This window comes from Pseudophryne corroboree (genome assembly GCF_028390025.1).
Source record: "Pseudophryne corroboree isolate aPseCor3 chromosome 3 unlocalized genomic scaffold, aPseCor3.hap2 SUPER_3_unloc_11, whole genome shotgun sequence".
NCBI classification, from domain to species: domain Eukaryota; kingdom Metazoa; phylum Chordata; class Amphibia; order Anura; family Myobatrachidae; genus Pseudophryne; species Pseudophryne corroboree.
Genome location: NW_026967499.1, coordinates 1,278,300 through 1,297,565, shown reverse-complemented (window position 1 = coordinate 1,297,565; position 19,266 = coordinate 1,278,300). Strand labels below are relative to the sequence as shown.

General features: G+C 46.3%; 1 protein-coding gene across 1 annotated transcript in view; it reads right to left on the bottom strand.

The window, feature by feature from the left end:
• Window positions 1–19,266, bottom strand: part of LOC134983268 (gastrula zinc finger protein XlCGF57.1-like) — a 47,066-nt gene that overhangs the window by 9,207 nt on the left and 18,593 nt on the right. Inside the window, exons 2-5 of the mRNA XM_063948991.1 lie at window positions 16,295–16,373; window positions 9,327–9,472; window positions 9,093–9,203; window positions 4,867–4,927 (exon numbers count right to left, since the gene is read on the bottom strand). Coding sequence (XP_063805061.1) covers window positions 4,867–4,927; window positions 9,093–9,203; window positions 9,327–9,472; window positions 16,295–16,373 — 397 coding nt within the window. The remainder of the gene's footprint in view (window positions 1–4,866; window positions 4,928–9,092; window positions 9,204–9,326; window positions 9,473–16,294; window positions 16,374–19,266) is intronic.

The following is a 19,266-nucleotide window of genomic DNA, read 5'->3' as shown; positions in this document are numbered from 1 at the left end:
ACATGGGCTGTGCAGTAATATAACATCGCCTGTGCATACATTTAGGTAACACTGAGATCATGTAGGATTACTAGAGGTGACATGGGCTATGCAGTAATATAACATCGCCTGTGCATACATTTAGGTAACACTGAGATCATGTGGGATTACTAGAGGTGACATGGACTGTGCAGTAATATAACATCGCCTGTGCATACATTTAGGTAACACTGAGAGATCATGTGGGATTACTAGAGGTGACATGGGCTGTGCAGTAATATAACATCGCCTGTGCATACATTTAGGTAACACTGAGAGATCATGTGGGATTACTAGAGGTGACATGGGCTGTGCAGAAATAACATCGCCTGTGCATACATTTAGGTAACACTGAGAGACCATGTGGGATTACTAGAGGTATTAAAAACAAGGCGCTTGTGACAATGTGTATGCTGTTTTGCAACAAGTTTAAATGTTGCAACACTGTAGTGCAATACCTGTGAAAATAAAAGGATTAGTAATGTTTACAGCTCCTTTGGTGATTGTTTCCAGTCCTGCCGGATTATTTTGTATAAAACCGGCTCCTTATCCCATAAAGATCTTTGTATGGGGTGACGGTGACTCTATCTTTCCCTATACTACCCACCTTATACAGCAGCGGTGGGGACGAGATCCTTGGGGACGAGATTGAAGCCAATTAACAGCTGAATTTAGCAGCCTCCAGAGCCGGTATTCAGGGCAGCCGCCGCAGCAAAGCACGGGACATAGAAGACGGATCAAAGACAAACAGCGGTCACGAAGAAACACTCACCTTACCGCTTGGAACAAGGATCTCGTCCCCACCGCTGCTGTATAAGGTGGGTAGTATAGGGAAAGATAGAGTCACCGTCACCCCATACAAAGATCTTTATGGGATAAGGAGCCGGTTTTATACAAAATAATCCGGCAGGACTGGAAACAATCACCAAAGGAGCTGTAATCATTACTAATCCTTTTATTTTCACAGGTATTGCACTACAGTGTTGCAACATTTAAACTTGTTGCAAAACAGCATACACATTGTCACAAGCGCCTTGTTTTTAATATCTGTTTGAATTGTTTATTTTTATCCAGGGCAGCTAAAACACTAAAAATCCCGGCAACAGCGCGGTTATTTCTATTTCTTAGGATTACTAGAGGTGTCTTGGGCTGTGCAGTAATATAACATCGCCTGTGCATACATTTAGGTAACACTGAGATCATGTGGGATTACTAGAGGTGAAATGGGCTGTGCAGTAATATAACATCTCCTGTGCATACATTTAGGTAACACTGAGATCATGTGGGATTACTAGAGGTGACATGGGCTGTGCAGTAATATAACATCGCCTGTGCATACATTTAGGTAACACTGAGATCATGTGGGATTACTAGAGGTGAAATGGGCTGTGCAGTAATATAACATCTCCTGTGCATACATTTAGGTAACACTGAGAGATCATGTGGGATTACTAGAGGTGACATGGGCTGTGCAGTAATATAACATCGCCTGTGCATACATTTAGGTAACACTGAAATCATGTGGGATTACTAGAGGTGACATGGGCTGTGCAGCAATATAACATCGCCTGTGCATACATTTAGGTAACACTGAGAGATCATGTGGGATTACTAGAGGTGACATGAGCTGTGCAGTAATATAACATCACCTGAGCATACATTTAGATAACACTGACAGATCATGTGGGATTACTAGAGGTGACATGGGCTGTGCAGTAATATAACATCGCCTGTGCATACATTTAGGTAACACTGAGATCATGTGGGATTACTAGAGGTGAAATGGGCTGTGCAGTAATATAACATCGCCTGTGCATACATTTAGATAACACAGAGATCATGTGGGATTACTAGAGGTGACATGGGCTGTGCAGTAATATAACATCGCCTGTGCATACATTTAGGTAACACTGAGAGATCATGTGGGATTACTAGAGGTGACATGGGCTGTGCAGTAATATAACATCGCCTGTGCATACATTTAGGTAACACTGAGATCATGTGGGATTACTAGAGGTGACATGGGCTGTGCAGTAATATAACATCGCCTGTGCATACATTTAGGTAACACTGAGAGATCATGTGGTATTACTAGAGGTGACATGGGCTGTGCAGTAATATAACATCACCTGTGCATACATTTAGGTTACACTGAGAGATCATGTGGGATTACTAGAGGTCACATGGGCTGTGCAGTAATATAACATCGCCTGTGCATACATTTAGGTAACACTGAGATCATGTGGGATTACTAGAGGTGACATGGGCAGTAATATAACATCACCTGTGCATACATTTAGGTAACACTGAGAGATCATGTGGGATTACTAGAGGTGACATGGGCTGTGCAGTAATATAACATCACCTGTGCATACATTTAGGTAACACTGAGATCATGTGGGATTACTAGAGGTGACATGGGCTGTGCAGTAATATAACATCGCCTGTGCATACATTTAGATAACACAGAGATCATGTGGGATTATATAGAGGTGACATGGGCTGTGCAGTAATATAACATCGGCTGTGCATACATTTAGGTAACACTGAGAGATCATGTGGTATTACTAGAGGTGACATGGGCTGTGCAGTAATATAACATCACCTGTGCATACATTTAGGTAACACTGAGATCATGTGGGATTACTAGAGGTGACATGGGCTGTGCAGTAATATAACATTGCCTGTGCATAGCTTTAGGTAACACTGAGAGATCATGTGGGATTACTTGAGGTGACACGGGCTGTGCAGTAATATAACATCGCCTGTGCATACATTTAGGTAACACTGAGAGATCATGTGGGATTACTAGAGGTGACATGGGCTGTGCAGTAATATAACATCGCCTGTGCATACATTTAGGTAACACTGAGATCATGTGGGATTACTAGAGGTGACATGGGCTGTGCAGTAATATAACATCGCCTGTGCATACATTTAGGTAACACTGAGATCATGTGGGATTACTAGAGGTGACATGGGCTGTGCAGTAATATAACATCGCCTGTGCATACATTTAGGTAACACTGAGATCATGTGGGATTACTAGAGGTGTCTTGGGCTGTGCAGTAATATAACATCGCCTGTGCATACATTTAGGTATCACTGAGAGATCATGTGGGATTACTAGAGGTGACATGGGCTGTGCAGTAATATAACATCGCCTGTGCATACATTTAGGTAACACTGAGTGATCATGTGGGATTACTAGAGGTGACATGGGCTGTGCAGTAATATAACATCGCCTGTGCATACATTTAGGTAACACTGAGATCATGTGGTATTACTAGAGGTGACATGGGCTGTGCAGTAATATAACATCACCTGTGCATACATTTAGGTTACACTGAGAGATCATGTGGGATTACTAGAGGTCACATGGGCTGTGCAGTAATATAACATCGCCTGTGCATACATTTAGGTAACACTGAGATCATGTGGGATTACTAGAGGTGACATGGGCAGTAATATAACATCGCCTGTGCATACATTTAGGTAACACTGAGAGACCATGTGGGATTACTAGAGGTGTCTTGGGCTGTGCAGTAATATAACATCGCCTGTGCATACATTTAGGTAACACTGAGAGATCATGTGGGATTACTAGAGGTGACATGGGCTGTGCAGTAATATAACATCACCTGTGCATACATTTAGGTAACACTGAGATCATGTGGGATTACTAGAGGTGACATGGGCTGTGCAGTAATATAACATCGCCTGTGCATACATTTAGATAACACAGAGATCATGTGGGATTATATAGAGGTGACATGGGCTGTGCAGTAATATAACATTGCCTGTGCATAGCTTTAGGTAACACTGAGAGATCATGTGGGATTACTTGAGGTGACACGGGCTGTGCAGTAATATAACATCGCCTGTGCATACATTTAGGTAACACTGAGAGATCATGTGGGATTACTAGAGGTGACATGGGCTGTGCAGTAATATAACATCGCCTGTGCATACATTTAGGTAACACTGAGAGATCATGTGGGATTCCTAGAGGTGACATGGGCTGTACAGTAATATAACATCTCCTGTGCATACATTTAGGTAACACTGAGATCATGCGGGATTACTAGAGGTGACATGGGCTGTGCAGTAATATAACATCGCCTGTGCATACATTTAGGTAACACTGAGAGATCTTGTGGTATTACTAGAGGTGATATGGGCTGTGCAGTAATATAACATCGCCTGTGCATACATTTAGGTAACACTGAGAGACCATGTGGGATTACTAGAGGTGACATGGGCTGTGCAGTAATATAACATTGCCTGTGCATACATGTAGGTAACACTGAGATCATGTTGGATTACTAGAGGTGACATGGGCTGTGCAGAAATATAACATTGCCTGTGCATACATTTAGGTAACACTGAGAGACCATGTGGGATTACTAAAGGTGTCTTGGGCTGTGCAGTAATATAACATCACCTGTGCATACATTTAGGTAACACTGAGAGATCATGTGGGATTACTAGAGGTGACATGGGCTGTGCAGTAATATAACATCGCCTGTGCATACTTTTAGGTAACACTGAGATCATGTGGGATTACTAGAGGTGACATGGGCTGTGCAGTAATATAACATTGCCTGTGCATACATTTAGGTAACGCTGAGAGATCATGTGGGATTACTTGAGGTGACACGGGCTGTGCAGTAATATAACATCGCCTGTGCATACATTTAGGTAACACTGAGAGATCATGTGGGATTACTAGAGGTGACATGGGCTGTGCAGTAATATAACATCGCCTGTGCGTACATTTAGGTAACACTGAGAGATCATGTGGAGATGACATAGGCTGTGCACTGATAATAGGATTTTGGTACTTACCAGGTAAATCCTTTTCTTTGAATCCATAGGGGGCACTGGAGTACTCTTGGTATATGGACGGCTTTAGCAAGAACAGGGCACTGAATATTTAAGTTTAGAAATCCCCTCCATATCCCAGAGTACCTCAGATTTTTTTACTGAGCCGAACAGGAGTGATAGAGAGGTTGACAATGGAGAATATATAACATAACGGACAACAATAAAGTTGACATATAACGTTACTGACAACTAAACAGTTGACACCATAACCAATAGAACTTTAAACTTTGAACCAGTCGGTGAGAATGTGTTACCATAAGATCCCCTGAACTTACCACAAACCAGGTAACACTGCTCTGGGTGGGCGTCCAGTGCCCCCTATGGATTCAAAGAAAAGGATTTACCTGGTAAATACCAAAATCCTATTTTCTTTTTCATCCACTAGGGGTCACTGGAGTACTCTTGGGACGTACCAAAGCTTCCCATGTGGGCGGGAGAGCTGTTTGGCACCTGTAACACTAGGCGGCCAAAGCTAGATGCTGATGCCGCAAATGTATCAAACTTGTAAAAACGCACAAACGTGTGCACTGATGACCATGTAGCCGCACGGCAAAGCTGCGTCGTAGAAGCCCCACGACCAGCTGCCCATGCAGTTCCCACAGAGCGTGTGGAATGAGCTGTTACTGATGTAGGTGGCTGTAACCTAGCATGAAGATAAGCCTAACGTATGGTCAGTTTAATCCATCTGGATAAGGTCTGCTTAGAAGCTGGCCAACCCATCTTGGCAGCATCATACAGAACAAACAATGTGTCCGTCTTACGAACTGTAGACGTTCAGGATACATAAACGTGTAGTGCGCGTACCACATCCAAAGTTCCAGAATCTTCTGTTAATACAGGAACTACTATTGGTTGATTGATGTGAAAAGATGACACTACCTTTGGCAAGAAAGCGGGATTCGTCCGAAGTTCCGCTCTGTCATCATGATACACCAAATACGGTGGCTTGAATGACAAGGCACCAAAATCGGAAACACGCCTTGCCAAAGCTAAGGCTAGGAGAAAAATAGTTTTCCAAGTGAGAAACTCAATATTCACTTGTTGTAAGGGCTCAAAATATGAAGACTGTAAGAAATCTAAAACCAGATTCAAGTCCCATGGCGCTGTAGGTGGAATGAATGGAGGCTGTACTCTGAGGACACATTGCATAAAGGTGTGTACAGACGGCAATAGAGCCAATCGTCTTTGAAAGTAAATTGACAAAGCAGATACCTGCACCTTTAGTGTAGATAAACGCAGTCCTCCATCTAACCCTGTTTGTAGAAATAACAAACGACGGGATTACTTGAAAGATAATGTCAGAAACTTCCGAGCTTCACAGCAACCTATATAGGCACGCCAAATTCTGTAATAATGAGCTGCCGTAACTGGCTTCCTAGCACGTAACATGGTTGGTATAACCGATTCTGCAATGCCCTCTCTTCTTAAGAGGGCGGTCTCAACAGGCACACCCCGTCAAACGCAGCCGCGCTAAATCGGGGTAAAGGAACGGACACTGTTGTAGCAGGTCCGGACGTAGTGGGAGCGGCCAAGGATCGTCTGCGAGTAGTCCGCGGAGATCCGAGAACCAAGCTCTCTGAGGCCAATGAGGTGCCACTAGTATGACTGTGGCGGACTCTCTTTTGATACGTTTTAGCAACAGAGGGAGCAGCGGAAACGGTGGAAACAGATACACGAGGCTGTACGGCCACGCGATTGTGAGAGCATCCACCGCCACTGCCTTTGGATCTCGCGTTCTGGACACATACTGGGGTGTTTGGTGATTGTGGCGAGATGCCATCAGGTCCACCTGAGGGTAACCCCACCTCTGGACCAACATATGAAACACTTCTGGCTTTAAAATCCTGACAACTGAGATAATCTGCCTCCCAGTTGTCCACTCCCGGAATGAACACCGACAATATCACTTGGTGATATTCGTCCTAGTTGAGGGATTCAAGCTACTTCCTGCATTGCCATGCGGCTTCTCGTTCCTCCTTGTTTGTTGATGTACGCGACCGCCGTCGCATTGTCTGACTGCACCTGGACAGTCTGAGACCGAAGCATGTGCACTGCTTGTCGTAGCGCATTGTAAATTGCCCGGAGTTCCAGGACATTTATAGACAGCAATCTTTCGTGATCCGCCAAGAGACCCTGGAGCTGACAATTTTGAACTACAGCTCCCAAACCTCAGACTCACGTCTGTCGTTAGAATTATCCAATTCCAGGCGCCGAACAATTTCCCTGCAGTTAGATTGTGTACTTTGAGCCACCAGAGTAGAGATACCCTGTCCTATGGCGACAACCTCACCCTGTGGTGAATCTGCAGATGCGAGCCTGACCACTGTGCGATCACATCCAGTTGAAAAGGACGTGAGTGAAATCTTCCGAACTGAAGTGCTTCGAAAGCCGCAACCATTGTGCCTAAGAGGCGAATGCACAAATGTACCGAGACTGTGCGTGGCTTGAGCACTAATTGTACCAGATGACGAATAATCTGTACTTTCTGTTCTGGTAGGTAAATTGTTAGATTTACCGTATCGAGAATCATACCTAGGAATTGAAGTCGTTGAGACGGAATTAGATGTGATTTCTTGAAGCTGACAATACAACCGTGCTGAACTAGTACATTGTATGTTAGCAACGCATGTTGGAGGAGCATCTGTTGAGACGGAGCTTTGATGAGCAGATCGTCCAAGTACGGAACTATTATCACTCCCAGGGATCTGAAATGAGCTATCATCACAGACATCACTTTGGTGAATACCCGAGGAGCTGATGAGAAGCCAAACGGTAGAGCCTGAAGCTGGTTATGGTTCTACCGTATTGCAAAACGCAAGAACCTCTGATGAGGTGGCCAAATCGAAATGTGTAAGTACGCATCCTTGAGATCTAGCGTAATCATGAATTCCTGTGGCTCTAAACCTGCACCGCAGAGATTCCTTCTTGAATCTGTAGTAAGTGACGTACTAATTGAGACCCTTTAAGTTCAATATTGGCCTGACGGAGCCATCCGGCTTTGGTAGCACAAACAGACTGGAATAATAACCCTGACCTTGTTGTTGTACAGGGACCGGAATCAAAACTGCTGAATCCAGCAGGGATTGAATGACAATTTGCAGAACCGCCCTCTTGTCGTCCGACAGAGGCAGTCCTGTCTTGAAAAACCGCAGTGGCGGGAGACAGTCTAACTCTATTTTGTAACCTTTTAACACTACATTGCGGATCCACCCATCTGTGGATGTCTGGAACCACGCCAAATGGAACGTCTGAAGGCGTGCTCCCAAAATTGGAGATCAAAGATGGGTTGGGAGCCCGTCATGCCACTGGCTTGTCGGTGACCTTAGCGTCCTGACGACTGGTGTTGGTTTGTTGGAAACTACGTTCTTGACCTCGTCTACCAGTCATGGCTGTTCCTTTACCACGGCCTAGAAAGGGCTGAGGTCTAAAGGATTTGAACGCCGGGCCAGAGTATTTCCGTCTAGGTACCGTTGGAGGCAATGGTAGGAAAACAGACTTACCTCCCGTGGCCTCAGAAATCTATTTGTCCAATTCAGGACCAAACAACTTCTCGTCACCATAAGGTAACGCCTCTATACCTCTTTTGACCTCTGCCTCCGCTTGCCAAGAACGCAGCCAGAGTGCTCATCGTGCTGTAACTAGCGACGATGAAAGGCGAGAAGTGAGCTGACAGACGTCAGTAGAAGCTGTACATAGATACTCAGCAGCTTCACAGATTTGGTCAGCGAGAAGTATAAGGTGATCGTCATGTAGGGCAGACTTGAGTTCTGTTATCCATACCATTAGCGCCTTAGTTACCCAAATGCCAACCAACTCAGGTCTAAGCAACACTCCTGCTGCTATATACATGGATTTTAGCATAGCTTCTATTTTACGGTCTGAAGGGTCTTTAAGCGTAGTAGCAGTTGGTACTGGTATGGTTAATTTCTTCGTAAGTTTTGACACAGACGAATCCACCAATGGCGGATTCTCCATGTAGCTGTCACAGACTCTGGAAAAGGGTAACTGGATTTAAATCTGCGAGGTATAGAAAACCGTTTATCCGGATTAATTTGTGTTTCTACTAACATCTTATTAAGAGATTCCGAAACAGGAAAACACATTGGAGATCTTTGTTGTTTAGTAAAGACGACTTCATCATTTGTCAGAGGCTCCTCAGTTTCTGTAAACTTCAGAGACTGACGTACCGCTCTGATGAGATTATCAATGTCTGGGCTGTCAATATCCTTACTATCTGACTGCTGGTCCAATTCGCCTTCCTCATGCTCATCTTGTGCAGTGAGGTCTGGCATAGAATCCTCAGAATGCAACATAGCAGAAACTGGTAAATCATAAGACAAATGAAATTTATTCCTTCTACCCAAAATGGACTTGGACCTTTGGCAAGGCTGAGACCCCTCCGGTAGTTCTGGCAGTCTCACCCTAGACTCAGATCTTGCCGCTTCCCGCTCTTGTCGAGCGGCGGCCAGTTCTGACTGCAATCCAGCAATGACATCTGTTAGCATAGCCCATGGAGGGTTCGGAAATGAAACCGGCTTTGAAACCGGAGCGGAAATCGTATTCGTAGCTGAAATCACAAAACATACTGTACATGTGGTAGACCCATCCGGTAACACACTCTTACAGACATTGCAGTGAAACTGCTTTTTAGTTTTTGCTGGTGCCTTACTCATTATGCAGACAATACAATATACAAAGACAGACAACTTGCACGACTCAGTAAAATAGTACTAAGGAGTGTCTATATATATGTATATATATATATATATATATATATATATATATATCTGGGCAAGTGCAGTGCACGTGGCCAGTATTATATGAAATCTGAACCCAAATTCCCACTAACACCCCTGCGCCTCCGGTGGAGAAGTGTTGTAGGACAGGATCTTCCAAACTGAAAGAGAAACAGGATTGAACAGGAAGCATGGTTAAAATGGCCCCCATGCCATGCTTACACTAATAATCACAGGTCAGGTTATAACACACATTTAAAGTCTACAACCTGTAACCAACTGCATTAAAAAGCAACCCTATTAATATAGGCTTAAAAGCCTATGTAATTATACCACAACCCCTGCAGCCTTGCCTTTCCATGTAAACATACTCTCTCCACCCCCTTTGCAGCCGCTCTGCTGTGAGAAGACTCGTCTCCCCCCCCCCCCTGTACTCCGAGTACCGTCGTGAACCGGAGATCTTGCAGGGAGCCGGGTAGCCTGTATAGCGGTGGGACGCGGCGGTGGACTTCCAGCGGGGAGTGGGTGCCTGGCGGATCTGCGGCCGGCACTGTGCACAGCATGTGGAACTGTGAGCGGCTTTGAGCGGCGGGCGGCAACTAGCAGGGAGCACTGGTGCGCACTAAACAATGTTCCCCACACAGCGGGGCGGCAGCGTGAGCTGACCGTCCCCAGCATACCTGAACTCCTGTGGCGAGGGGCTATGACGGGGCTTCTTCTGTAAGCTCCGTCCAGCTTCCTGCAGGATGTCTGCTCTTGGCTGTGAGGGTGCTCTTTCAGTGAGGACCGACATGCCAGTAGCTGCTTGTAGCAGCTTCCACTATCCCAGACCCACGCCTTTTGGAAGGGGGGGAAGGGATGTGAATAAAGTGTAGTAAAAATAAAAAATTCAAAATAAGTGTGGGCGCGCCACACAATCTCTGTTAGTGCTTGAGCACAGAAAAAACACTGAGGTACTCTGGGATATGGAGGGGAGGAGAGTTCCTTTATAGCAACAATCATGTATTAAATGGTTTTGCCAATTTAGGTTCTATTCCCCTGGAATCACTAGTGTCGACACAGGAATCAGATTCCATGTCGGTATCAGTTTGTACTATATGTGCAAATGGTCTCCTGTGGATGAAAAGGCAGAACTATGAAAAATCACATCTTCCACTGATTTTCTCCAGGTTTCTGCATGAGACTCAGACTTATTCAATCTCTTACCGATATGATTCACACTATCACGTAATTCTTTCACCCATTCAGGCTCATGGTGTGCCGGCAGCACCACCACATTACAACTCTGTGTCCCTAAAATGGTTCCCTCAGGGGAGAGCTCCCTGCCTCAGACATGCCACACACATGTACACCACACCACAGACACTCCGGGGCTTATAGGGGACAGACCCACAGTAAAATCTGTCAGAAGGACACAGATAGGATTTTCCAGCTCACAACCCAGTACTAGTGATAATAACCATGTAACACAGAATGTCCACAGACCTGTAGCGCTTTTATAATGATAAATTCACAATAAGGCACCAAATTACACTGCGTCACCCCTGTTTTGCACCCTGATACTTGGGTCAGAAGTGTAGGAGGACCAGCGTTCTTCTCTGCAGCTTGCTAGGAGAGAAAATGGCGCTGAGCAGTGTGCTGGCTGACTGAGGAGGAAGTCCCGCCCCCTGTAATGGCGCGTTTCTCCTCAGAGATTCCAATTCTAATTTTTATACTGGCGGGGGTAGTACTGTGCCTCAGCAACTTATGTCCCCTTATTAGCTAGTTTTGATTATAATTTATGCTGCTCAGGGCGCCCCCCCGCGCGCCTGTGTGTGAACGGTAGCATGGCGCGCAGAGTTCCCGCCCACTGCGCGGTACCTGTTAGCCGTCACGATGGTTGAAGATACTTTTTCTTCTTACACTCTCCTGTCTTCTGGCTCTGTAAGGGGGGTGACGGCGGGCTGTGGGAGTGAGCACATAGCCGCAGCTAGCGTTCAGTACCCTTCAGGAGTTAATGGTGTCGTGTCAGCCAGAAGCAGAGCCATGAAACTCTTCAGGAAGTTGGTTCCTACTTCTCTCCCCTCAGTCCCACAAAGCAGGGAGACTGTTGCCAGCAGCCTCCATGAAAATAAAAAACCTAACATAAGTCTTTTCAGAGAAACTCAGTAGAGCTCTCCTGGGGGTCGATTCTATTCGGCAACTAATGAATAGCGCCGGGAATTAGCTCCCGACGCTATTCAATTCAGCAACTAATTATCTGCAATTGTCGGGAATTCTTCTCTCATCCCCGGGGGATGAGAAGAGAAACCCGACAAAAGTGCTGCCTCGCGGCCGGCGCGAGGCTGATTCTGTCGGGAATCAGCCTCGCGCCGGGGAGTTAAGTCGGAGAATGCCCGTTCTCCCGACAATTCAACCTGTTTTGTCGGCAAGAACGGGCCATCACCGACGTAACTAGTTGCTGAATTGAATAGCGTCGGGAGCTAATTCCCGGCGCTATTCATTAGTTGCCGAATAGAATCGACCCCCTGGAGTGCATCCAGTCTGCCTGGGCACATTTTCTAAACTGAGGTCTGGAGGAGGGGCATAGAGGGAGGAGCCAGTTCACACCCTTGAAAAGTCTTAAAGTGCCCATGGCTCCTGCGGAACCGTCTATACCCCATGGTACTAAAGCAGACCCCAGCATCCTCTAGGACATATGAGAAAAGGCCTCCTCAGCTTGCTCAGGGGTTGTGTCGGCAATATTCAACACATCTCTCATGGCCTCAATCATCAACTGCACCCCCTTATCAAGTGATGCCGACCCCCTCGACACATCCCAGTCACCGTCTGCAGTGTCAGAATCGGTATCCGTGTCACCCTGCGTAATGTGGGCAAAATCACGTGTGTGAGAATATACCGCAGGGGACCCCGAGGGAACAGGACCGGGACATACAGCCATAGAGGACTGTAATACCTGAGTGGCAGTTTCAGTCCTAGCAACACGGTCAGAAATCTACACACAGGGTAAAGGGCAGACAGAGTCCCCCCCCCCCCAAGAATGGCAGAGAGACGCAGAGATTGGAGCCAATCCACACACAGCGCTATTACAGGTATAGGGAGCCAGCGCTGACTGTGTCCATTAATAGGTGACCCTGTCTATATACAGCCCCCCTTCTACCGTACAGATAGCTGGAGTTGCTCTGTAGGGACTGCTCTTCACAGGCAGAGTGGATGCAGACAGGAAAATGGCGCTGAACGCTGCTGGGTCCGCTCTGAGGAGAAGCTCCGCCCCTGTAATGGCGCTGTCCTCCCGCTCTTGAAGATTATACTGGACAAAGGAGTTTTGGTGCTGGCTGAGATACAGGGACCCCGACAGGCTGTGTGGTAAGTATAGGGCGTAGGTGTCGGCTCAGGGTGTCCCACACAGCGCCGCACTAAGTGCTGCTGAGCCCCGGAGCGCAGTTATCACTGCGCTCCCTACCCTGTTGCCGCCTTCTTCACATCGGCTCCACACTTGCCAGGGGCCGACGACTCTTCAGCTCTGCAAGGGGTTGGCGGCATGCTGCTGGGGTGAGCGTTCCCCTGCGGCTGGGAGCGATCTATCCCCTCTGGAGCTCAGTGTCCAGTCAGCGGAGATAGTGGCTCAGACCCCGCAGGGCGGACACTGCTCCCCCAATCAGTCCCTCGATGCAGGGAGGATGTTACCAGCAGCCTCCCTGTAATAAAACAAACTCTAAAAAAACTTTTACTAAAGAAGCTCAGTAGATCTCCCCTAGCTGTGACCGGCTCCTCCGGGCACATTTTCTAAACTGGGTCTGGTGGGGGGGCGTGGAGGGAGGAGCCAGCCCACACTGTTGGACTCTTGGGGTGTCGGTGGCTCCTGGTGGGCCCATCTATGCCCCATGATACTAATATGGACCCCAGCATCCTCTAGGACGTAAGAGAAAAGTGGTTTATATACAGACCGTTGTGTGCTAATAGTGACACTCTCAGGGCATGTAATACCATAGGCAGAGGTACTGTGAGGGGGAGAGCAGGAGTATAATAGGGGCTGATGGCTCCTGATGTATGAGATACACCAGAGAGTGTGGAGAGGAGACTGGTCAGATCTCTGGGCTGGTAACACAGTGACATGATGAGAGGGGGAGAGCAGGAGTATAATAGGGGTTGATGGCTGCTGATGTATGAGATACACCAGAGAGTGTGGGGAGGAGACTGGTCAGATCTCTGGGCTGGTAACACACAGTGACATGATGTGAGGAGGAGAGCAGGAGTATAATAGGGGCTGATGGCTCCTGATGTATGAGATACACCAGAGAGTGTGGGGAGGAGACTGGTCAGATATCTGGGCTGGTAACACACAGTGACATGATGTGAGGGGGAGAGCAGGAGTATAATAGGGACTGATGGCTCCTGATGTATGAGATACACCAGAGAGTGTGGGGAGGAGACTGGTCAGATCTCTGGGCTGGTAACACACAGTGACATGATGTGAGGGGGAGAGCAGGAGTATAATAGGGGATGATGGCTGCTGATGTATGAGATACACCAGAGAGTGTGGGGAGGAGACTGGTCAGATCTCTGGGCTGGTAACACAGTGACATGATGAGAGGGGGAGAGCAGGAGTATAATAGGGGATGATGGCTGCTGATGTATGAGATACAGCAGACAGTGTGGGGAGGAGACTGGTCAGATCTCTGGGCTGGTAACACACAGTGACATGATGTGAGGGGGAGAGGCGTATAATAGGGGCTGATGGCTCCTGATGTATGAGATACACCAGAGAGTGTGAGGAGGAGACTGGTCAGATCTCTGGGCTGGTGACACACAGTAACATGATGTGAGTAGGAGAGCAGGAGTATAATAGGGGATGATGGCTCCTGATGTATGAGATACACCAGAGAGTGTGGGGAGGAGACTGGTCAGATCTCTGGGCTGGTAACACACAGTGACATGATGTGAGGGGGAGAGGCGTATAATAGGGGCTGATGGCTCCTGATGTATGAGATACACCAGAGAGTGTGAGGAGGAGACTGGTCAGATCTCTGGGCTGGTGACACACAGTGACATGATGTGAGGGGAGAGCAGGAGTATAATAGGGGCTGATGGCTCCTGATATATGAGATACACCAGAGAGTGTGGGGAGGAGACTGGTCAGATCTCTGGGCTGGTCAGTGGCATGATGTGAGGGAAGAGCAGGAGTATAATAGGGGCTATGGCTCCTGATGTATGAGATACACCAGGGAGTGTGGGGAGGAGACAGGTCAGATCTCTGGGCTGGTAACACACAGTGACATGATGTGAGGGGAGAGCAGGAGTATAATAGGGGCTGATGGCTTCTGATGTATGAGATATACCAGAGAGTGTGGGGAGGAGACTGGTCAGATATCTGGGCTAGTAACACACAGTGACATGATGTGAGGGGGAGAGCAGGAGTATAATAGGGGATGATGGCTGCTGATGTATGAGATACACCAGAGAGTGTGGGGAGGAGACTGGTCAGATCTCTGGGCTGGTAATACACAGTGACATGATGTGAGGGGGAGAGCAGGAGTATAATAGGGGATGATGACTCCTGATGTATGAGATACACCAGAGAGTGTGAGGAGGAGACTGGTCAGATCTCTGGGCTGGTAACACACAGTGACATGATGTGAGGGGGAGAGCAGGAGTATAATAGGGGATGATGGCTGCTGATGTATGAGATACACCGGAGAGTGTGGGGAGGTGACTGGTCAGATCTCTGGGCTGGTAACACACAGTGACATGATGTGAGGGGAAAGAGCAGGAGTATAATAGGGGCTGATGGCTCCAGATGTATGAGATACACCAGAGAGTGTGGGGAGGAGACTGGTCAGATCTCTGCGCTGGTAACACACAGTGACATGATGTGAGGGGGGAGAGCAGGAGTATAATAGAGGTGATGGCTCCTGACTCCACGCTGGGAATACATATTCCTCATAAATTTGTACTGACAGAGGAGGGTGTAGGATAAGAGATTGCTGTAGTGACTGAGCAAGGAGAATATGTGACTCTTTTATGTAATAAGTGTATATTACTCACCTGTGCTGATATCTGTAGGGATTTCCTCCTCCTTACACTGCTGATCACCCCTCACATACGTCTCTTCTTCTCCCTCTATATCTTCTGTCTTTATATCAGTCACATACGTCTCTTCTTCTCCCTCTATATCTTCTGCATTTATATCACTCACATACATCTCTTCTTCTCCCTCTGTATCTTCTGCCTTTATATCAGTCACATACGTCTCTTCTTCTCCCTCTATATCTTCTGTTTTAATATTAGACAGACGTTCTACCTAAAAGACAAACAAACACTATAATGACATTTGCACAGTCAGATTAAGCTGAGGTGAAACAGTATAATATCAGTGTATAAGACACACACAGCTCCTCTACAGATCATATAGTGACAGTCACTTTGGTATATTGGGGAGACCCTAAATCCCACCTACCTGATCCTCCTGTGGGATCCTGGGATTCTCCTCTGTACAGTCCTGGGAATACAGAGGACGGGGACATCTCTCTGGGGTATCTCGGTTACTGGGCCCATCTGTAGGAGACACACAGTGACTGAGTACAGTGTATATATGTGATTATCAGATGATGTGTGTATATAGGGGGCCCCCATACCTGCTCTCCCCTGTACAATACATGACAGTCTCCTCTTACCCCGTGATGTTAGGGGCCGGTGATTCTCCATCATCAAGTCCTTGTACAGACACCTGTGTTCCTCTATATACTCCCCCTCCTGCATGGAGACATAGACAGTGACATCCTGACACCTTATAGGTACCTGACACACAGTGATACAGTCATCACCCAGACACATCCCCTGGTGTTACTGTATAATGCCCCATTCCCAGCAGTCACCTCTCCAGTCATCACCCAGACAGATTCCCTGGTGTTACTGTATAATGCCCCATTCCCAGCAGTCACCTTCCCAGTCATCACCCAGACACATCCGCGTGTTACTGTATAATGTCCCATTCCCAGCAGTCACCTCTCCAGTCATCACCCAGACACGTCCCCTGGTGTTACTGTATAATGCCTCATTCCCGGCAGTCACCTCCCCAGTCATCATCCAGACACGTCCCCCGGAGTTACTGTACAATGCCCCAATCCTGTCAGTCACCTCTCTAGTCATCACCCAGACACGTCCCCTGGTGTTACTGTATAATGTCCCATTCCCAGCAGTCACCTCTCCAGTCATCACCCAGACACGTCCCCTGGTGTAACTGTATAAAGTCCCATTCCCAGCAGTCACCTCTCCAGTCATCACCCAGACACGTACCCTGGTGTTACTGTATAAAGCCCCATTCCCTGCAGTCAACAATCCAGTCATCACCCAGACACGTCCCCCGGTGTTACTGTATAATGTCCCATTCCCAGCAGTCACCTCTCCAGTCATCACCCAGACACATCCACTGGTGTTACTGTATAATGTCCCATTCCCAGCAGTCACCTTTCCAGTCATCACCCAGACACATCCCCCTGTGTTACTGTATAATGTCCATTCCAAGCAGTCACCTCCCTAGTCATCACCTAGACACATCCGCGTGTTACTGTATAATGTTCCATTCCCAGCAGTCACCTCCCCAGTCAACACCCAGACACGTCCCCCGGTGTTACTGTATAATGATCTCACCTCACCAGTCATGTCCCTGTATTATTACTATAGATGTAAGTGATGCTCCCAGATCCCCTCACCTCCCCACTTATGTCCCTGTATTATTACTATAGATATAAGTGAAGTCACTGTTATGCTCCCAGATCCCCTCGCCTCCCCAGTCATGTCCCTGTATTATTACTATAGATATAATTGATGTCACAGTGGCACTCCCAGGAGTGTGATATACATTTGCTCCATACTGCTCCAATTATCATCTGTTACACATGCCAGGTATATTATGGTCTCTGCTTTAATATATCCTAGAATTTGAGCAATATTTTCAATCCCCACAATTACATATAATAAAATTACTAATAATAATTTTAAACAACAACAACAACACTAAAGGCTGCACCCCAGTATAAAAATAATAACAGGACACCACAGGCTGCTCCTCCTGTATAAAAATCCTAACAACAGGACACCCCAGGCTACTTCCCCTGTACAATAAAAATAATAACAACAGGAGGACACCACAGGCCGATCCCCCTGTATAAATTTTTTTATCAGGACACCACAGGCTGCTCCTCCTGTATAATAATAATAAGAACATCATCAACTGGACACCACATGGTGCTCCCTCTGTATAATAATAAAAAAAAGATAACAGGACACCACAGGCTGTTTCTCCTGTATAATAATAACAACAACAACAACAACTGTACACCACAGGCTGCTCCCCCTGTATAATAATAACAACAACAGGACACCACAGGCTCCTTCTCCTGTATAATAATAACTGGACACCACAGGTTGCTCCCCCAGTATAATAATAATAATAATAATAATAATAATAATAATAATAGGACACCACAGGCCGCTCCCCCTATATAATACTAAAAGGATACCACAGGCTGCTCCTTCTGTATAATAAAAATAACAGGACACCACGGGCTGATCCCCCTGTATAATACTAACAGGATACCACAGGCTGTTCCTTCTGTATAATAATAATAATAATAATAATAATAATAATGACAACAACAACATCTGGATGCCACAGGCTGCTCCTCCTGTATAATAATAATAATAATAACAACAACAACATCATCAACAACAACAGGACACCACAGGCTGCTCCCCCTGTATAATAACAACACCACCACCACCACAACAGGCTGCTCCACTTTATAGTATTAATAACAGGAAACCATAGGCTGCTCCCACTGTATAATAATAATAATAAGACACCACAGGCTGCTCCTGCTGTATAATGATAATAATAGGACAACACAGGATACTCCTCCTGTATAATAACAACAACAGGGCACCATAGGCTGCTCCCCCAGTATAATAATAACAGGACACCACAGGTTGCTCCACCTGTATAAAAAGAATAATAATAAAATAATAATAATAATAATAATAATAACAGGACAGCACAAGCTGCTCCTCCTGTATAAACATAACAGGACATAACAGGCTGATCCTCCTGCATAATAATAACAACAGGACACCACAGGCTGCTCCCCCCGTATAATAATAACAACAGCACGCCACTGACTGCTCTCCCTGTATAATAATAATAACAACAACAACAACAACAACAACAGGTCACCATAGGCTGCTCCCCTTGTATAATAATAGTATTATTATTATTATTATACAGGGGGAGCAGCCTGTGGTGTCTTGTTATTATTATTAAACAGTGGGAGCAGACTGGGATGTCCTGTTATTATTATTATTATTATACAGGAGGAGCAGCCAGTGGTGTCCTGTTATTATTATAATTATACAGGGGGAGCAGCCTATGGTGGCTTGTTATTAGTATTATGCAGGAGGACCAGCCTGTGATGTCCTGTTGTTAATAATAATAATAATAATAATAATAATAATAATAATAACAACAACATTATTATTATTATACAGGGGGAGCAGCCTGTGGTGTCCTGATTTTAATATTATACAGGGGGAGCAGCCTGTGGTGTCTTATTATTATTAATAAGACACCACAGGCTGCTCCCCCTGTATA